At 41.2% G+C, this 20,173-nt stretch overlaps 2 protein-coding genes across 2 annotated transcripts; both read right to left on the bottom strand.

Annotated features, from left to right (window-relative positions):
- Window positions 1–9,873: 9,873 nt before the first annotated feature.
- On the bottom strand, window positions 9,874–12,527 carry LOC138897323 (uncharacterized). The gene is made up of 5 exons (XM_070183288.1): window positions 12,447–12,527; window positions 11,581–11,746; window positions 11,032–11,232; window positions 10,794–10,871; window positions 9,874–10,658 (listed from the first exon to the last, which is right to left on the bottom strand). Exons 1-5 carry the CDS (start codon window positions 12,525–12,527, stop codon window positions 9,874–9,876), a joined length of 1,311 nt encoding a protein of 436 aa, XP_070039389.1.
- A 1,902-nt stretch (window positions 12,528–14,429) lies between these two features.
- On the bottom strand, window positions 14,430–14,963 carry LOC138897322 (uncharacterized). Its single transcript, XM_070183287.1, has one exon. The coding sequence runs from the start codon at window positions 14,961–14,963 to the stop codon at window positions 14,430–14,432; it is 534 nt and encodes a 177-aa protein (XP_070039388.1).
- Between the last annotated feature and the right edge of the window lie 5,210 nt (window positions 14,964–20,173).

Here is a 20,173-nt window from a genome sequence, read left to right as displayed (position 1 = left end):
GTAATTAGGGGAGACAGTGCTTAGTCTCATGCAAGGAAAAGCAATGTTTAGCCTAATGCAAGAAGAGGAAACAATGCTTAGTCTCATGGAGACAGTGCTTAGTCTAATGCCATTAGGGAGGCAATGCTTAGCCTCATGCAAGAAGAAGAGACAATGCTTAGTCTCATGCAGGGAAAGACAGTACTTAGCCTTATGCAATTGGGGAGGCAATGCTTAGCCTCATGCAATAAGAAGAGACAATGCTTAGTCTCATGCGAAGAAAGGCAATGCTTAGCCTTATACAAGAGAACAATGAGTGATAGTGAGAAAGTAAAGTATTTCTTAGCTGGAGGTGTTTGCACTAGGTAATTTTTCGTCATGAAGGTAGTGACTTGATGTATCTGCAAATAATGTTGTTTTATTGTGCCTGAAAAATTATGAGTTTTGTGGGGGAAGGTTGGTTCGTGCTTTTGTCTTCTTGCTCGGCCTCTACTCCCATTTTGGGATCCTGTTTGAGTTACCCTGGGAAACATCTGGTTGTCATAGAAACAATATTTTCGAAAAATATGCAATGCATTTGATAAATTATTTGCAAAAAATATAGTTGTTTGAAATGTATTGCAGTATATGATATCAAATAATTTAGATGAACTGGTGACTGTGACACATTTAGAGACATTGCAACCTCCTTGCTTTATAATTTTGAGGGTCCTCCTCAAAATTTTGCCCCAATTTAAATGCAACCCTTTGACGGTTCCGCGTATGACGAAGTTGGCTGGACTTGCTTTAGAATTTTGAGGGTCTTCCTCAAAATTCTGCCCCAGTTTCTGATCATGGCAAAAATGAAGAATTTATTAAGATGTGACCGAACCCATAGGGCTGCCTACGTATCCCCTCTTAAACGGGAATCAGGTCAAGCATAGTTCAGTTACATCAAATGAAGAAATGTAAACAATCCTAAACATAGTATCGCTTGACTGTGTCTGAGTTGATAGGTTTTGGCCAAATCTCTCCATCCATTTCTACAAGTATAAGTGCTCCTCCTGCTAATACTCGATGAACCATGTAGGGACCTTGCCCATTGGGTGAATATTTCCCTTTAGCTTCATCTTGATACGGGAAAATTCGCTTTAGCACCAACTGCCCCGGTGTGAATTGCCTTGGTCTGACCTTTTTGTTGAAAGCTCTTGCCATTCTGTTCTGGTAGAGTTGACCGTGACATACTGCATTCATTCTCTTTCCATCAATGAGGGCTAGTTGTTCATAGCGGCTTTGTACCCATTCTGCATTGCTGAGCTCAGCTTCTTGTATGATTCTTAGAGAAGGGATTTCTTCTTCGGCAGGAATAACTGCTTCACTACCATAGACCAACAGGTAAGGAGTTGCCCCTGTTGATGTGCGAACCGTGTTACTATATCCAAGCAAAGCAAATGGTAGCCTCTCGTGCCATTATTTGTAATTATCTACCATTTTCCTCAATATCTTCTTGATATTCTTGTTGGCGGCTTCTACATCTCCATTCATTTGCGGCCTGTATGCTGTGGAATTCTTATGCTTGATCTTGAAGGTCTCACACATGGCCTTCATCAAATCACTATTAAGGTTGGCGGCGTTGTTTGTGATGATTGATTCTGGTACCCCGAATCGACAAACAATGCGATACCGAACAAAATCTGCAATGACCTTTTTAGTTACAGCCTTGTAAGATGCGACTTCAACCCATTTTGTGAAATAGTCTATGGCCACTAGAATTAACCTATGCCATTTGAAGCTGCGGGTTCGATTAGACCGATGACATCCATCCCCCATGCAGAGAAAGGCCAGGGTGCACTTGTTGCATTGAGTTCATTGGGTGGCACTCGTATCATATCAGCATGTATCTGGCATTGGTGACACTTCTGGACATACTTGATGCAGTCTGTTTCCATAGTCATCCAGAAATATCCTGCTCTTATTATTTTCTTAGCTAAGACAAAGCCGTTCATGTGTGGTCCGCAAGTTTCGGCATGTATTTCCACGAGCAATCTGGATGCTTTCTTGGCATCGACACATCGCAACAACCCTAAGCCTGGAGTCCTTCTATACAAAATTCCTCCGCTTTGAAAGAAGTGGTTGGCTAACCTTCGGAGTGTGCGTTTCTGAGTTTGATTTGCGTGCTCCGGGTACTCTCCTTTTGCTAAGTATTCTTTGATGTCATGGAACCATGGATTTCCATCACTTTCTTCTTCAACATGAGCACAATAAGCTGGCTGCTTATGAATTCCTATTGGGATGGGATCGATGAAATTCTTGTCTGGGTGTTGTATCATGGAAGATAAAGTGGCCAATGCATCTGCGAACTCATTCTGGACCCTCGAAACATGTTTGAATTCTATCTTCGTGAATCTCTTGATCAGATCTTGTACACAGTACAAATATGGCAATATTTTGATATTCTTTGTAGCCCATTCTCCTAAAACTTGATGTACCAAAAGGTCGAAATCTCCCATCACCAGCAATTCCCGAACATTCATGTCAATGGCTAACCTGAGTCCTAAGATGCAGGCCTCATATTCTGCCATATTGTTGGTACATGGAAACCTGAGTTTTGCGGATATTGGATAGTGTTGGCATGTTTCTGACACTAAGGCAGCTCCGATACCCACTCCTTTGAAGCTTGCAGCTCTATCAAAGAACATTCTCCAACCCTCATATGCTTCAGTGATATCTTCTCCTATGAATGATACTTCCTCGTCAGGAAAATACATTTTCAAGGGTTCGTATTCTCTGTCTACAGGATTTTCTGCCAAATGATCCGCCAACGCTTATCCTTTGACCGCCTTCTGAGTTACATAGATGATGTCGAATTCACTCAGCAATATCTGCCATTTTGCTAACTTTCCCGTAGGCATGGGTTTCTAGAAGATGTATTTTAGCGGATCCATCCTTGATATGAGTTATGTGGTGTAGGCACAGAAGTAGTACCTCAAATTTTGAGCTATCCATGTCAATGCGTAGCAGGTGCACTCCAGAAAAGAGTACCGTGCTTCATAGGGCGTGAATTGCTTACTTAGATAATATATGGCCTGCTCCTTCCTTCCCATCTCATCGTGTTGTCCCATAACACAACCAAAATCCCCATCTAGTATGGATAAATAAAGCAGCAAAGGTCTCCATGGTTCTGGTGGGACCAGAACAGGTGGTTTAGATAAATATTCCTTGATTTTGTTGAAGGCTTTCTGACATTCTTCAGTCCAACTAGTTGCAGCATCTTTCTTCAACATTTTGAAAATCGGTTCACAGATCACAGTTGATTGTGCTATGAAACGGCTGATGTAGTTGAGACGCCCTAAGAAACGCAACACATCTTTCTTGTTCTTCGGAGGTGGCAAGTCCTGGATAGCTTTGACCTTTGACGGGTCCAATTCAATCCCTCAGCGGCTGACGATGAATCCTAGCAATTTCCCGACGGGGACTCTGAAGGCACACTTTGCGGGATTCAATTTCAGATTGTGTCTTCTAAGTCGATCAAAGAATTTCTTTAAGTCTGCTATATGATCTATGCTTTTTCTCGATTTGATGATGACGTCATCCACATACACCTCTATTTCCTTGTGTATCATGTCGTGGAAAATAGTTGTCATATCTCTCATGTACGTGGCTCCAGCATTCTTCAGGCCAAACGATATCATTTTATAGCAATACACTCCCCATGGTGTGATAAAGGTTTTCTTTTCGGCATCTTCTTCATCCATCCATATCTGATGATACCCCGTGAAGCAATCCACAAAAGACTTGAGTTCATGCTTAGAATAGTTGTCGATCAGTATGTGTATATTGGGCAATGGAAAATCATCTTTGAGACTTGCTCTGTTTAAATCCCGATTGTCGACACACACTTTGACCTTCCTGTCTTTCTTTGGGACTAGCACGATGTTGGCCAGCCAAGTCGAATACTCAACTACCTTAAGAACCTTGGCTTTGATTTCTTAGTGACTTCCTCTGTTATTTTCAAACTCATATCTGGCTTGATTTTTCTAAGTTTCTGTTTTACAGATGGACACATGGGATCGGTAGGTAGCTTGTGAGCCACTATAGATGTGCTCAAACCAGGGATGCCTCTGTATTATTTGACCCTGGTTCCCCTTATTCATATGTATCATCGTATTTTGCTCATTATTTGGATATGCCCTGTGATTCCTTAGTTTCATCTATTTATATCTCTACGCTCGTGGGCGATACTATTATTTTGGACCGTGTATATCAGTCATGTGTGGTGACTATTGGGGGATTAGAGACCAGAGTTGATCTTTTGTTGCTTAGTATGGTGGACTTTGACATGATTTTGGGTATGGATTGGTTGTCTCCCTGTCATGTGGTTCTAGATTTTCACGCTAAGATCGTGACGTTGGTGATGCCTAGAATGCCAAGGATTGAGTGGAGAGGTTCTCTAGACTATGTTCCCAGCAGATTGATTTCATATTTGAAGGCCTGGCGGATGGTTGGGAAAGGTTGTTTATCTTATCTGGCCTTTGTGATGGATGTTAGTGCTGATTCTCCCACTATAGATTCTGTTCCAATAGTGCCGGAGTTTCCGGATGTGTTTCCTGCAGATCTACCAGGCATGCCGCCTGACAGGGACATTGACTTCGGTATTGACTTGGTACCGGGCACTCAGCCCATTTCTATCCCACCGTATCGTAAGGCACTAGCTGAGTTGAAAGAATTGAAGGAGAAACTTCATGAACTCCTTGATAAGGGATTTATTAGACCTAGTGTGTCGCCTTGGAGTGCACCAGTTCTGCTTGTGAAGAAGAAGGATGGCACTATGAGGATGTGCATTGATTATAGGCAGTTGAACAAAGTTACAATCAAGAACAAGTATCCTTTGCCGCATATAGATGATCTGTTTGACCAACTTTAGAGAGCGAGGGTGTTCTCCAAGATTGATTTGAGGTCTGGGTATCACCAGTTGAAGATTCAGGACTTAGATATTCTAAAGACACCATTCAGGACCCGTTATGGTATTATGAGTTCCTTGTGATGTCTTTTGGGCGGAACAATGCCTCAACAACGTTCATGCATATGATGAAATCTGTATTTTAGCCTTATCTTGACTCATTTGTCAAATTGTTCATTGATGATATCCTGGTGTACTCTCGTAGCCAAGAGAAGCATGCCCGTCATTTGAGGATTGTGTTGCAACGGTTGAGGGAGGAGAAGCTTTGTTCCAAGTTCTCCAAGTGTGAGTTTTGTCTCGGTTCAGTGGCATTCTTGGGGCACGGAGATTCGGAGCTTTCTTGGCTTGGCCGGTTATTATCGTCGCTTCGTGGAGGGCTTCTCGTCTATTGCATTACCCTTGACCAAATTGACCCAAAACGGTGCTCCTTTCAGGTTGTCGGATAAGTGTGAGGAGAGCTTTCAGAAGCTCAAGACTGCCTTCACCATAGCTCCAGTTCTAGTTTTGCCTTCAGCTTCAGGTTCTTATACAGTATATTGTGATGCTTCTCAGAGCGGTATTGGGTGTGTCTTGATGCATGAGGGTAGAGTGATTGCTTATGCTTCACGCTAGTTGAAGACTCATGAGAAGAACTTCCATGTTCATGATTTAGAGTTAGCTACCATTGTTCATGCACTGAAGATTTTGAGGCATTATATCTATGATGTGTCTTGTGAGGTGTTTACAGATCATTGGAGACTCCAGCACTTGTTCAAATAGAAGGATCTAAATTTGAGGCAGCGGAGATGGTTGGAGCTGCTAAAGGACTACAATATCACCATTCTGTATCATCCCGGGAAGGCCAATGTGGTGGCCAATGCCTTGAGTAGAAATCATTCCCATAGGAGAGAGACCTCTTGCACTTGATGTTCAGGATTTGGCCAGCCAGTTCGTGAGATTGGGTATTTCGGAGCTCGGTCGGGTTCTAGCTTGTGTGATTTCTTGGTCTTCCTTATATGATCGCATCAAAGAGCGCCAATATGATGATCCCCATTTGCTTGTCCATAAGGACATGGTTCATCACGGTGTGCTAGTGTCCATCATTTCAGATCGAGGCGCACAGTTTAAATCATAGTTCTGGAGAGTAGTACATCGAGAGTTGGGCACCCAGGTTGATTTGAGCACAATATTTCACCCTCAGATAGACGGACAGTCCGAGCGCACTATTTAGATATTGGAGGACATGCTAAGCACTTGTGTCATTGATTTTGGGGGTTCTTATGATCAGTTTCTGCCACTCGCAGAGTTTGCCTACAACAACAGCTACAAGTAGGGCATTCAGATGGCTTTGTATGAGGCTGTGTATGGGAGACAGTGTAGATCTCCGGTGGGTTGGTTCGAGCCGGGGGAGGCTAGGCTATTGGGTACTGACTTGGTTCAAGATTCATTGGACAAGGTTAAATTGATTCAGGAGCGTCTTCGCACAACGCAGTCCAGACAGAAGAGTTATGCCTACAGGAAGGTCCGTGATATTTCTTACATGGTTGGGGAGAAGGTCCTGCTGAAGGTTTCACCCATAAAGGGTGTTATGAGGTTCGGAAAGAAGGGGAAGTTGAGCCCTCGGTACATTGGGCCATTTGAGGTGCTTCGAAGGATTGGGGCGGTGGCTTACGAGCTTGCCTTGCCACCTAGTTGGTCGGGTGTGCATCTAGTATTTCATGTTTCTATGCTCCGTAAGTATGTTGGCAATCCGTCTCATGTTTTGGATTCAGCACGGTTCATTGGATGGTGATTTGACTTATGATGTGGAGCCGATAGCCATTTTGAATCGGCAGGTTCGGAAGTTGAGGTCGAAGGATATAGCTTCAGTGAAGGTGCAATGGAGAGGTCAGCCCATGGATGAGTCTACTTGGGAGGACCGAGCGGGAGATTCGAAGTAGATATCCATGCCTCTTTGAGACTCCAGGTATGTTTCTAGGCCCGTTCGAGGAAGAACGTTTGTTTAAGAGGGGGAGGATGTAACGACCCGACCGGTCGTTTCGAGAGTTGTAGCCCCGTTCCCCCATTTACAGTTTATTTTGTGATTTATAGTAGTTATATGACTTATCAGATTAGTTGGTTCAGGTCCGAAGAGTTTTCGAAATAAATTTTGACACTTAGTCTCATAATGGAAAGCTTAAGTTAAAAAAGTTGATCGGATGTGGACTTATGTGTAAACGACACTGTATTTGCATTTTGATGGTTCCGTTAGCTCCGTTAGCTGATTTTGGACTTAGGAACGTGTCTGAATTGTGATTTGGAGGTCTCTAGTTGAATTAGGCTTCAAATGGCGAAAGTTAAATTTTTGGAAAGTTTGACTGGGAGTGGACTTTTTGATATCAGGGTCGGATTCCGAATCCAGAAGTTGGAGTAGGTCCGTGGTGTCAGTTCTGACTTGTGTGCAAAAATTAGGGCCAATCAGACGTGATTTGATAGGTTTAGGCGCCAGTTGTAGAAATTTAGAAATTCAAAGTTCATTAGGCTTGAATCCATGTGCGATTCGTGTTTTTGATGTTGTTTGAGGTGATTTGAGGGTTTGACTAAGTTTGTATAATGTTTTAAGACTTGTTGGTATGTTTGGTTGAGGTCCCGGGGGCCTGAGGTTGATTTCAGATGATTTTCAGAATGAGATTTGAAGTTGAAGAGTTGCTGAAGATTTGCAACTGCTGGTGTAATCGCACATGCAGATTGGGAACCGCAGATGCGAGCTCGCAGAAGCGAGAAAGGGACTGCAGAAGCGGTCAAGAAGGAAGCTGGCAGAGGTCGCAGGTGCGAGGTCCTTTCCGCACCTACGTGTCCGCAGATGCGGGTATGGGATCGCAGAAGCGCATGGGCGCTTGGTGAGGCAGCTTCGCAGAAGCGGACGACCCATCGCAGAAGTGTGTTCGCATATGCGGACTGGGCACCGCAAAATCGTGAAAGGCCGCAGATGCGGTCAAGTGAACCGCATAAGTGGTTTTGCTAAAATGAATTAAAAACATAAGGGTTCACGATTTTCTTCATTTTCAAACATTTTGAGCTCGGACAAGGGCGATGTTTGAGAGGATTTTTGAGGGGCTTCTTGAAGTAAGCCCCTTGTGCTTGTTTTTATCAATAATCTTGTATCCCCATTGATTTTCCACCTAGTTTGGGTGTTTTTGAGGTGTAATTTGGGAGTTTGAGGCTAGAGATTTTTTTTTTGGAAAAGCATTGATTTTCATATATGTAAAATAAAGTACAACAAAGGAGGGAGGCATAAATCTGACCTCCAGAATAAGATGAAAGTACACCTGGTCGTCCTAATCTGACAACCAAATGAAACCTGAAAGTTATGTGTAGTGAGACCTAAGATGATGTACCAATTGTCTATCCAACATTGATAGGCAATTGGGTATACAAAAACTAGGTGAAGTAAGCCTAGGTCAACAATACAATCATGCAAAACTGAGCCTAAATCTATTACGCAAATGAGTTGGAAGGTTACCTTCCATATACAACAAGTTCTACAACTAGAGAAGGTGTAGAAACTCCCTAGAAAGTGTGGCAAAAAACATGTGTAGAGGTTTCTAGATGTTGTGAGCATTGTCCTGTTTCTAACATCTAAAAATTCTTAGGGCTTGTATGTTGAAGTGATGGCTTGTGGCTTCTGGAGTTGCTGATGTTGTAGGGGGGTTTCTGCTGCTGAGAACTGGTGGCCAAGTACTGCTGCTGATAGGTTGATGAAATTGCTGGGTGTTTCAGTATTGATTTTTGAAGTGTCCAATGTGAGCCTGCAACACTGTTTATGTAAGTGTTTTTGTGTCTAAATTGTGTCAAGTTGACATGCTCCCTATGATAGGTCCAAGACAATTGGTGCATTTGCAAGATATTGAACATCAGAGATGCTAACACCACACCTTACAGAGGCAGCAATAATATGAACTTGTCATTAGTACCACCAAAATTAGCAAACATGTTAGAAGAAAAGAGTCAGCTCTCAGGTTCTTGCGTGTTCTGAAAACATTCAGAAAGGCTGGTTTGTGAGTGATGAGGGTGTTCTGTTGGTTAAGAAAGGGAGGTTGTAGGACATTGGTCAAGGAGACATGTAAAAAAGTTGCATCATATTGAGGATGTTGCATATGATGATCCTTAAATTCTTCCTTCTTATGAGGTTGAGTGGTGGAACTGTCACCCAGGTTCTTATGGGTTCTGAGTGGCAAGTTGTGTTGGTTGTGGTTTGTAATGTAATGAGTGGTTGTGCTGTGCTGGGGTGGGATTATTGTGGTGCACAACTGCTTAAGGGATTCATTTGGTTGTGCAATTATCAGATTCCAATGGTCTGCCTCCATTTCTTAACCTTTTTCAGATGTAGAAACCATATTAGAAGAAGGATCAAGATACATTGCATACCACATTATAATGAAACTGCAAAAAGGAAAAGACTGTTAGTGTAAATTGGTGCTTCAGTGTTCACTCCCCTGATGTTTTCAACAAATTGTGTTCCTTGTATTTCCATTGAGCAATTGTCTTGGAGTGATAGGACTGTCCCCATGTATTCCTGGTGTTTAAACATAAGCATTAGAATAGCTGGAAACGGAAGCATTTTCAGATGATTACTGAATTCTGTTTGTCAGTTTGTGTCTGAAGGTAGGGGTATCCAGCTGATCAAGTCTGACTTGACCTCTGATGTGGGAAGGTAGGTCAAGTACAGTGTTGTAGCATTTTATTTATTGGAGTTCATGGCTGAGTTTGGACAATGAATCTGCTGGAAAGTTAGCTTCCCTGTATACATGAGAGCATCTGAATTCCTCACATTGTTGACAGAGATCCTTCAGCTTCTGTATGTGCATCTATAATGTCCATGGTGGTTCAGAGTTGCTGCTGATCCAATGTACCAACAGAGCAGAGTCAACTTTTAAATGAATTTTGGTGAAACCACTGTCCAGGCACCATTGGACACTAATAATTGCAGCTTTAGTTTATGCAAGGTTATTAGTGCCTTCACCAAGGGGGCTGGCTATTGCATGGATAAAGGAACCTTGTGAGTCTCTTACAATGATACCAGCGCCAATTCTTCCTGGATTGTTGAGAGCACTACCATCACTATTAATTTTCACAAAAATTTTGTGTGTCTTCTTCCACACAACTTTGGTGATGGAGGTGACATGCTTTAGCTCTTCAACCATAATGTATAGAGCATTCCATTTGGAGGGCCAGTTTATGTGGGGATAACTGGTTTTGAGGACGATTTGAATATCAGAGTCAATGGAGTACAGGACTCTGGTCATGGATGAAGGTCTGCCTCCATATTTGGCATTACATCTGTTTTTCCAAATATTCCAGCAGATGATAGTAGGGGTGGTGTCTATGAGCATTTGATGTACTGCATTCTTGCTTTGTTGTAACCACCATTTCATCAGTGTAAGCTTCAGGGGTAGGTGTTCAATCTGCATTCCTGTGATGCATGTATATTTGCTCCAAATTGCTCTAGCAAAGTGACCATTACTAAATATGTGATCAATTGATTCACCCTGAGGTTTGATGCAGGATACACATCTAGTGACAGTAGGATTACCAAATGCAATAACTTTGTCATCTGTTGGTAATTTGTTCCTTATTGCTCTCCATAGACAAAAGGACCATTTGAATGGGAGTTTTTTTTGCCAAGTCTTTTTGTTAGACAACAGGTGTTGTTTCTTCTTCCTTATGACATCCCAAGCAGAAGAACAAGTAAAATTCCCAGAAACATTAGGAGTCCAGATAGCTTTATCAGGGATATGTTAATTGTAGTGAATAGGAACTTGAATAATGTGATCAATTTGATGGGATTGGGCTATTTCATTAAGTTTCTGTATATTCCATTGCCCTGAGTCCCAAAATTGTGAGACTGCAATCTTGCCAGATCTGCCACCTCCAGTTCTGTGTGATGCTAGAAGGCCTGTACCAAGCCAATTGTCCAACCAAAAACTGCCATCACCTGAATGAAGTCTCCATTGAATATGTTGTTCAACATTTTTGCTTGTTGGTCATAAGACTTTTCCAAGCTTGAGATTGGCCAGTGTCCTATTTCTTAGAGATTGGATGTGATCTCTTGCAATACTTGGCCATGAGTAACTCACTCCACAGTGATGGTTTACATCTGAAATTCCACCATTGCTTGTATTCCATTGATTTGCAGATATCCTTAATAGATCTGACCCCAATGCCACCTTCATTAAATGGAAATGACATCTTGCTCCATGATGCCCAGTGGTATTTTTTCTTGTCCTTTTCCATACCCCAGAAAACATTGGCTGCCAACTTTTCAATTTGCTTCGTAACAGTCTTTGGTGGAGAGACTGCAGATAGCAGGTGAACAGCATTGATTGCAGAACATACTTAATTAGATTGACTTTTCCTCCATATGAAAGGAGTCTGCCTTGCCAACCTCTGATTCTGTCGACTACTTTGGATGAGGCCATTGAGATGTATGATTCTCTTCCTTCCTATGTATTGTGGGCATCCTAGATAGGTAAGGGGGGATTCTTTTCTGTTGAAGCCTGCGATTTGCTTAATTCTGGTGATATTGTAATGGAAAACACAAGGTGGAACCATGAAATGACTCTTATTTATTGTTAATCTTCTAGCCTGAAGTGTCTTCATAGTCCCTCAAAACAGTCATTATTCTCTGTAAGAAGCTCTAGTACCAGATGTGAAAATGATCACATCATCAGCAACGCTGAGGTGGTTTATATGTGGACCATTCCTCTCCATATAGAATCCATTGAAAAATTGGTCATGAGTTAAGTTGTTCAGCATTCTAGATAATAATTCAGCACCCAAAATGAAAAGAGCTGGAGCAAGTGGATCCCCCTGTTTGAGACCCCTTGTGGATTTGAAAAAACCTTATCTAGTACCATTCACAATAACAGAGTACCAGTTGTTTGACATTGTTCTCCAAATCATATCTATGATACTTTCACAGAATCCCATTCTTCGAAGCATGATACATGTGTAACTCCAAGACACTCTGTCATATGCCTTTGCCATGTCAAGTTTAATAACTACATTAGCCCCCTAGTTAGGTTTCTTGATGCCTTGAACTATCTCTTGGGCTAGTATTATGTTTTCAGTGATGCTTCTGCCTCTAACAAAGCCAGACTGGTTGGTTGAGATGATCTTAGGTAAGATAGGGCCAAGTCTAGTGCAGATGACTTTGGAAATGATTTTATTAATGAAATTGCTTAAATTGATGGGCCTGAACTCTGTAAGGGAATTGGGAAATTCAACATTAGGTAGAAGAACAAGGCAAGCATTGGTGATATATCTTGGCATAATAGCTCCTCCAAAAATGGCCAGTACAACTCTAAACTGATCAATTTTGATAATTTCCCAACATGATTGGTAGAATTTACCATTCATACCATCTGGACCAGCTGCAGTAGTAGGGTTCATTGAGAAAACCATATTTTTGATTTCCTGGATGGTTGGTCTATGATAAGTTTTGCATTATCTTCCTGATTGAGAATGGTTGGAATACACTTGAGTAGATCTTCTTTGATAAAACCATTACCTTCAGTAAAGAGTTTTTCAAAATAGTCACAAGCAACATTGCCAATTTGTTCATCTCCATGTATCCAGTCACCATCCTCATCTTTGATCTTATGAATGTATAGCTTCCTTCTTCTCCCTCTTATGAGACTGTGAAAATATCTTGTATTTGCATCACCTTATTTAAAACACTGCAGTTATGTCTTTTATTTCAAAACATCTTCTTCAACTTTCAAATGCAGGGTCATACAAGATTGTTCTATCTGCAGGGTCAATGGAATTTAACCATCTCTCTCTTCTGCTTCTTTCATCTTTTGTTCAAATTCTTTTGGCTTTTGAAAAATGTCACCATACTGTTCCCTGGACCAGTTGCTCAAAGCTCTAGAAGTAGTTTTGAGCTTCTGATGAAATATCCACATAGGATTCCCTATAATTTCCACCTCCCAGGTCTTTTGAACAAGAGGCAAAAAGATATCATTGTCAACCCAGCAGTTTAAAAATTTGAAGTACTTTTGATTGGCTTCTTGTCTCACATGCATTTACATTAACAAAGGGGAGTGATTTGATCCAGTAGCAGCTAAATGTGCGATTGTGGTGGAAGGAAAGGAGGCTAACCAATTATCATTAACAAATCCCATGTCTAGTCTTTTTGAGACAATGGAACAAGAACCCCTTCCATTGGACCAAGTGTATCTTGGGCCATAAAATCCAAGATCCACTAAGTCACAGTCTTCAATCATGTACAATAATTCAATGCTTTTCTTCATCTGATAGGGGAGACCTCGAATAATTTCTTCGACAGAGGCAATAACATTAAAATCACCAATGACTCACCAAGGCACATCACAAGAGGATTTGTGCCTTAGAGTATTCCACAAAGGTATTCTCATGCTTTGTTTGAATATAGCATAGATGGTAGTCATATGAAAAACTTGGCAAGCTTTAACATGTCTTAGCTCAATAGTCAGCTGTTGCTCATTAGTGTCCAGTACTGTACCATTGAAATCTTGGTTTCAGAAAGTCCAAAACTTATTGTTGACATTGGAAGCTGCATGTTGTATGCCAAGCTGAATTCTGTTGTAGTTGAGGTAATTGGTATCAAGAAATGGTTCAAGAACAGCAATGAAAGAGAGGTTGTGGATTTGTTTCATAATTTTGAGTCTTTCTATGGCTCCAGAGATTCTGATACCTTTTGTATTCCAGATGATTGTGCTAATCATTAAGAACTGAGAGTTTTTTTAGACTTTTTGTTGTTACTGGGAGCTGTAGCTGCTCTGCTTCTAGTTAATCTTAGTGAAGGCTGTTTAAACCTTGGTCCTTATTTATCTATGAGTTGGTATTGATGTTCATCTCCATTGACATTCTTGATAAGGAGGTTACCATGCTGATCTTCCTCATCACTGTATTCATCATCCCCATCCCTACCATTTTCAAGCTCATCCTCTGATAAGGTAGGACTGTACTCATCATTTTCCAGGCCAGTTGCCTTTCTTATTAGTTGAGCTTCAACTTCTTCCTCAGAGGTGACAATAACCAAAGGAACCTGATTAGCAGCATCATTAGTAGTAGTAGTGGCAACGTCCAACCTAGGTTCAGTCATTTGTGCCTTAGCACACTCATGCAGAACATGAGAAAACCCCCCTTATTTAGAGCCTTATCACACTCATCCATTCCTCTATTGACTTCATCACTTGGGGGAATAGGGAAATTGGGGGGGGTTCTGGGCACCAGAATCATTACTCCTCTCCAGTTGAGCTGGAGGATTGTTAGAGGTCATATCTGATAGCTTGATGGCCTGTTGTGCATTTTCTTTTGGTGGATTCTGTTGCTACTGAACATTAGTCTGTTTAGCAATATACACTGTCTGCTACTTTTCGGTGTTATTCTATGCAATTCCTTTGAATTTCCTGCTTTTCTGTGTTTGCCATTCCTCTTGTGGAGGGTTTAACCCTGAGTTCTGGTGTTCCTCATTATCTGGTGCTGCAGCTTTTTGATGTTTGGCCTGCTATTGGTGTTGAGGAGTCTGATTTTGCTGAGTGTCTTGGTTTTGTTGCTTTGGTAATTGGTGTGCTTGTTGTGCCTCTGTTGTAGTCTTTTCCTGTTGCATGATTTGCTCATTGGTTCTTGCACCTTCTTTCCTCTTCTGCATATCTTCATGCTTGGCTTTTTCTGAGCATGCATGAGTATTGTGACCTAGGAGCCTACAATAGGAGCAATAATCAGGAATGCTCTCATACTGTATCTCTATCCATTGACCATCACCATTTTCATCATAATTTTCATCATAACCCAACCAAACATGATGTGGTCTGTCCTTAGTGAGGTTTATCTGCATTTTAACCTTAACAACACTTCTTCTTGTCTTTTGAAATGATGCAAGATCCAGAAATAAGGTTTTCCCAACATGAGACAGTAGTGGAGTAAGGATCTCCATGAAGTAAAAGTGCCATGGAAGTTCAGGAATGACAATCCAAATAGGCACCATTAGAGAATCTTCATTTGGCTTAAAGAGAGGGTTCCATGCCTCAAGTTTCATCATTTGTCCTTGTATGTACATAAACTGCTTATTTCAAACTATAGCATGATCATATTCATTATCCAAATCAATGTAGACAATTTTGGCATTGAAATGGGCAATCTTGACTCCTCCCTTAAGTTTAGTTTGGGTTATAAAGCTTTGTAACGACCCGACAGGTCGTTTTGAGTTCTAGCATATCGTTCAGTGGTTTGAGGCCCTAAGCAGCTTCACTTAAGGTATTATGACTTGTACGTGTGGTCAGAATTTAATTTTGGGAAGTTCGGAGTTGATTTGGAAAGAAAATTCTAATTTCGGAAGCTTTAAGATGGAAGAATTGACTAAGGTTTGATTTTTGAGTAAACGACCTCAGAATCAGGATTTGAAGGTTCTAACAGGTTCGTATGATAATTTTGGACTTAGGCGTATGTCCGGATCGGGTTTTGGATGATCCGGGAGCATTTTAACGCCCATTATGGAAGTTGGCATATTGGAAGAATTTCATAAATTTGGGTTGAAGTGTATTTCAATGTTATCGATGTTCGTTTGGGATTCTGAGTCTGGGAATAGCACCGTATGGTAATTCTGGTCTTCGGAGCGCATCCGTATATGGATTTGGAGGTCCGTAGGTCATTTGGGGGAAGTAGAAAATTTGAAGGTTTTTGAAAAGTTTGACCGGGAGTGAACTTTTTGATATCGGGGTCGGATTCTGATTTCGGAAGTGGAAGTAGGTCTGTAATATCAATTATGATTTCTGTGCAAAATTCGAGGTCAATCAAATTTGATTTGATTGGTTTCGGCATCGAATGTAGAAGTTTGAAGTTCTAAAGATCATAAAGCTTGAATTGTGGTGCGATTCATGGTTTTGATATTGTTTAATGTGATTTGAGGCCTCGAGAAGGTTCGTATTATTTATTGGGATTTATTGGTATGATTGGACGGGGTCCCGGGGACCTCGGGTGTGATTCAGGGTGGTTCCGGACCAAGTTTGGGTGTTTTGATGTTGCTGGTTCCTGGTTCTGGTATTGTTTTTCTCGTTCGCGAGGAGCCTCTCGCGTTCGCGAAGAAGGATTTTGCTGTTGGGACTTTGTTCTTCGCGTTCGCGAAGAAAGGATTTCTGATGTCCGTCGTCTGAGTTCGGAAGATTATATCTCTCAATCTATAACGAATCTGGAGATGATCCAAAAATGAAAGTTGTAGCCCTTGGTGTCTAATATTCTGAAAGGTAAGCCATTTTTTTAGATTTGTGTAAAAAAGGTTATGGTGAATAAACTACAGACTGTCCGGGAAGAATTTGGAAATCTCTACTGCACAGGACTGATTTTGGAAGCTTATATCTCGCAATCTACAATGAACTGGAGATGATCAACATATGAAAGTTATAGCCCTTGATGTCTAGTTTCCAGAAAATCAAACCATTTGTGATTTGGAGTTTTGTACAAAAGGTTATGACCATTATACTAGAGGTTGTTTGAGAAGAGTTTGAAAATGGGTTTTGAGAATTTTGTTCATCGCGAACGCGATGGGGGGCTCGCGAACGCGAAGAAGGGTCGCCTGGGCAGTGTATAAGTTTGCAAAAATGGGTTTGTCTCATTTCATCTCATTTCCTCCATGGGAGACGACCTAGGAGCGATTTTGGAGCTCCATCTTCATCATCTATGTCAACGTAAGTGATTCCTACCTATTGCAAGTTAAATACTACTTGGATTTTATATAGATTTTAACATGGAAATTCATGGAAAAATTGTGGAAACTTTTGAGTTTTGGTAGAAAACCTAAAAATTGATATTTTTGGATTTTGACCATGAATTGGACATGGAATTGAGAATAAATCATATATTTAAGTTCGTAATGTTATGGGTAATATTTATCTTCGAATATTTTCGGAATTCGGGCACGTGGGCCCTAGGGTTGCTTTATCGGCTTTTCGAACGGAGTTCGGAATTTGCCTAAATTGATTTGTTATGAGTATTAGAGTATATCGTTATTGGTTTGCACATTGTTTGACTAGTTTTGGAGCGACGGGTATCAGTTTGAGGTGTTAGAGGGCATTGGAGCCGGTTATGGAATTTCGGAGCGAGATAAGTCTCATATCAAACTCTGTGAGGGGGAAACTATCCCTAGGTGATATATTTAATGTGTGCAACTTATTGCGGGGACTACGTACACACGAGGTGACGAGAATCCGTATGTAGTTAGATTCATGTTATTGTCCGGGTAGACTTAGGTTCACATCATGCTATAGCTGTACTATTTGAGCAGTCTCTCACCTATTAAATTCCTCTATTTTACATTACTACTTGAGACTAGAATTGCTTTTGTAGAGACTTCACGAGTTCATGATTAGTCACCGAATAATGTTACTCCTCTTACGGTATGTTTTCGGGATATATATATGTTTCATTGAAAGGTGTTTTTTAAAGAAATTACAACTCATACGTTTATTCGTGAGTAGGATCAAGGACCCATCAAAGCCTCTTATTCTAATGGGATCGGGTCGTTCGCCTCGGCAGTATTATGTATTTCACTCTTATGGGATTGGGTCTTTCTCCTCGGCAGGATTATGTATTTCATTCTTATGGGATCGGGCCATTCGCCTCGACAGGATTTATTTACCACACTCTTATGGGAGCGGGTCGTACGCCTTGGCAGTTTAATATATGCATCTATCATTCGTGCCATTCGACCCTCGGCAGTGCATAGTTTAAATATTTATGTTGGATCGGGTCGTACACCTCGACATTTCCCATATCATATCCTCATGGAATTGTGCGTAATATTTGGCAAGAAGCCAGTGTATCTGTGATTTTTCCCGATTTGGGTTATGACAATCTATTTGATGAGACCCACTATATCTATATATATGCTCCGGTTAAGGAGGGAATTTCTAATGGAGAGCTCAAGTTTCCTCGTAAAGAAGGGGATTTGTACCACGCAATTTATACTTGTTTATCTCATTTATTTACTCTGCCTCATATTTACTTACCTCTTTACTGTACCTAATGTTATTGGACTACTAGTGAGTGTCGATGTTGACCCCTCGTCACTATTCTTCTGGGGTTAGGCTAGATACTTGCTAGGTACACGTTGATTACGTACTCATACTACACTTGCTGTACATTTTTGTGCAGGTACATATGTGACTAGTGGCCTTGTGAGAGCAGAGGCGTGTATGCATGCGGGGACTTACGTGAGCTGCATTCCATATTACGACCCGCAACTGGCAGAGTCTCCTTCAGATTATTTATATTTCTCCTGTCCAAATTTGTATTCCGGACAGATACTGTATTTTATTTTACATTCCTAGTTGATGCTCATGCACTCGTGACACCGGGTTTTGGGGATGCTTTTGAGTTGTTCTGTATTAAAGTTGTAAAAATATTGCCACTCACTTATAAATTTCATCTCTTACATATTAATCGAAGGATGTTATGATTTCAAAAGTACTAAAATGAGTAATGAAGTTAATTATTTAATTGTTGGCTTGCCCGACAGCAGCGTTAGGTGCCACCACGACCTTTAATGGATTTTGGGTCGTGACAATATTGTATCAGAGCACTAGGTTCACTTAGGTCTCACGAGTCATGAGCAAGTCTAGTAGAGTCTTGCGGATCGGTACGGAGATGTCTGTACTTATCTTCTAGAGGCTACAGGGCTGTTAGGAGCATTTCCCTTCTTGATTCTTTTATCGTGCGGTTTGATTCCATTAAGTCTTGTGCCTTTATTTTCTTCCTACTCATTCTTACACAATGTTGAACGCTTGTGTCAATTGGGCATCAAAGAGTTTCAGTAGTACTACAGACGTGGAGCAGGATGTTTCTCCCTGCGCATTCAAACAAGTTATTATCGTCTTCTTGCGAAAGGAGGTTTTGTCATTTCAGCTCAGTATCGGTAATTCCTACGGTTTTGAGGCTATGCACGGTGTTGGTGTAATGGTAGGGTGCTCGTTTATGTGTCGGCGTAATGAATTACTTGAAATGAGATTTATCTCAGTGTGTGATTCAGAGGTTCAATATTTGATTCCAGCAAAGGATAAGCAATCAGACTACGAATGTGCAGGTTGGGTTGGTGGAGTAACGAGACTTGGTATTTTTTAGCTTGGTGGAATTTTCATTGTGATGCGTCGTCGTCGTCCTTATTTGAACGCATTACAGTTCACCGGTGTTATGATCTTCTTTGATTTTGCCTTTGGAGCAGGGTGTTGTGAAATGGTGCTTGAGGGACGGTTGTTAGATAGTAGTGTGCAGCGGAAATAGCGGTGTGCAGCGGTTCAAGATCGAATGGGTAATTCCAATATTGATGGCTCGAAAAAAATGATCTTTTAGGAGACTTAGAATTGGTAGTAATTTGTTAGTTCAGGTGCTACAGAGATGGATTTTGATTTGATATAACATTTGGGTAACAAAAAATGAGGAAGGACATGGGGAGGTGTCTTGCGGTGGTTAATTTACTAGTAGGCCAAGTATGAGAAGCGAAAGTCGGGAAGTTGCTTAAAGGAGATGGTTTGACCGAAGTGGGAGAGGCAGAGTAGCATATGGATTCGGTGGTGGAATTGCCACGTACCTTAAGAAAGTGTATAACGGTTTGGGAACCGTGATGGAAGTTGATTTGGTATACGTATTTTCTTGGAATGATGGTTACCGTATGGAGAAAGAGTGAATAAGGCAGAAAAGAGTTTGCTTGGGATGAAGAGGTGTGTGAAGATTTGACTATTGTTACAGATGCGGTATGACTTGAGTTCGGATGATATTGTTGAACTCTTAGTTGATGTTAGTGAGGAAGGAACGAACCTATATAATGTCGTAGAAAGAGGTCGGATAGGAGATCGTGGCTGATGATTCAGAATGTTCATGACGAGATTTAACAAAATACTTAGAGAAATTTAGCGGGATAACGGAGCAAGATCATGGTAATCGAGAAGAAGGAATCATTGTGGGCTCAATATTTTGTGATTATAGCTTAAATCTAAGTGGGGGAGCCCCACCGTCCACTATTGAATCGAGTGGTTGTCGGCTTGTGCAGTTTTTGGTTATCGGTGCATTGGTGGATTATTTGTGACTAATAAAAGGAAACATCAGGGGTAATTCGAGTAGAGAAATTGATAAATGTGTGCTATATTCCGCCTTATCGATTGAGGTGCAGGATTTGGGAAGACTCCGAGTTTATGCTTCTTACGGATGTAATGTACAAGGAAACGAATTCAGGTGGTTGCTTCTTGGAGAGTGTGTTCATGT

Source organism: Nicotiana tomentosiformis, chromosome 8, assembly GCF_000390325.3.
Source record: "Nicotiana tomentosiformis chromosome 8, ASM39032v3, whole genome shotgun sequence".
Lineage (NCBI taxonomy): Eukaryota > Viridiplantae > Streptophyta > Magnoliopsida > Solanales > Solanaceae > Nicotiana > Nicotiana tomentosiformis.
Note: the sequence above shows the minus strand (reverse complement) of the source record. Positions and strands in the feature narration are given on the sequence as shown.

Coding starts and splice junctions, on each gene's coding strand:
- LOC138897323 (XM_070183288.1), bottom strand. CDS start 12,527: ATGAGGATGGTGACTGGATACATGGAGATGAACAAATTGGCAATGTTG. Junction 11,747..12,446: donor TGAAAAACTCTTTACTGAAG/GTAATGGTTTTA, acceptor GGTCTCAAACAG/GGGGATCCACTTGCTCCAGC. Junction 10,659..10,793: donor AACTGGAGGTGGCAGATCTG/GCAAGATTGCAG, acceptor TCCCTGATAAAG/CTATCTGGACTCCTAATGTT.
- LOC138897322 (XM_070183287.1), bottom strand. CDS start 14,963: ATGATGAAACTTGAGGCATGGAACCCTCTCTTTAAGCCAAATGAAGAT.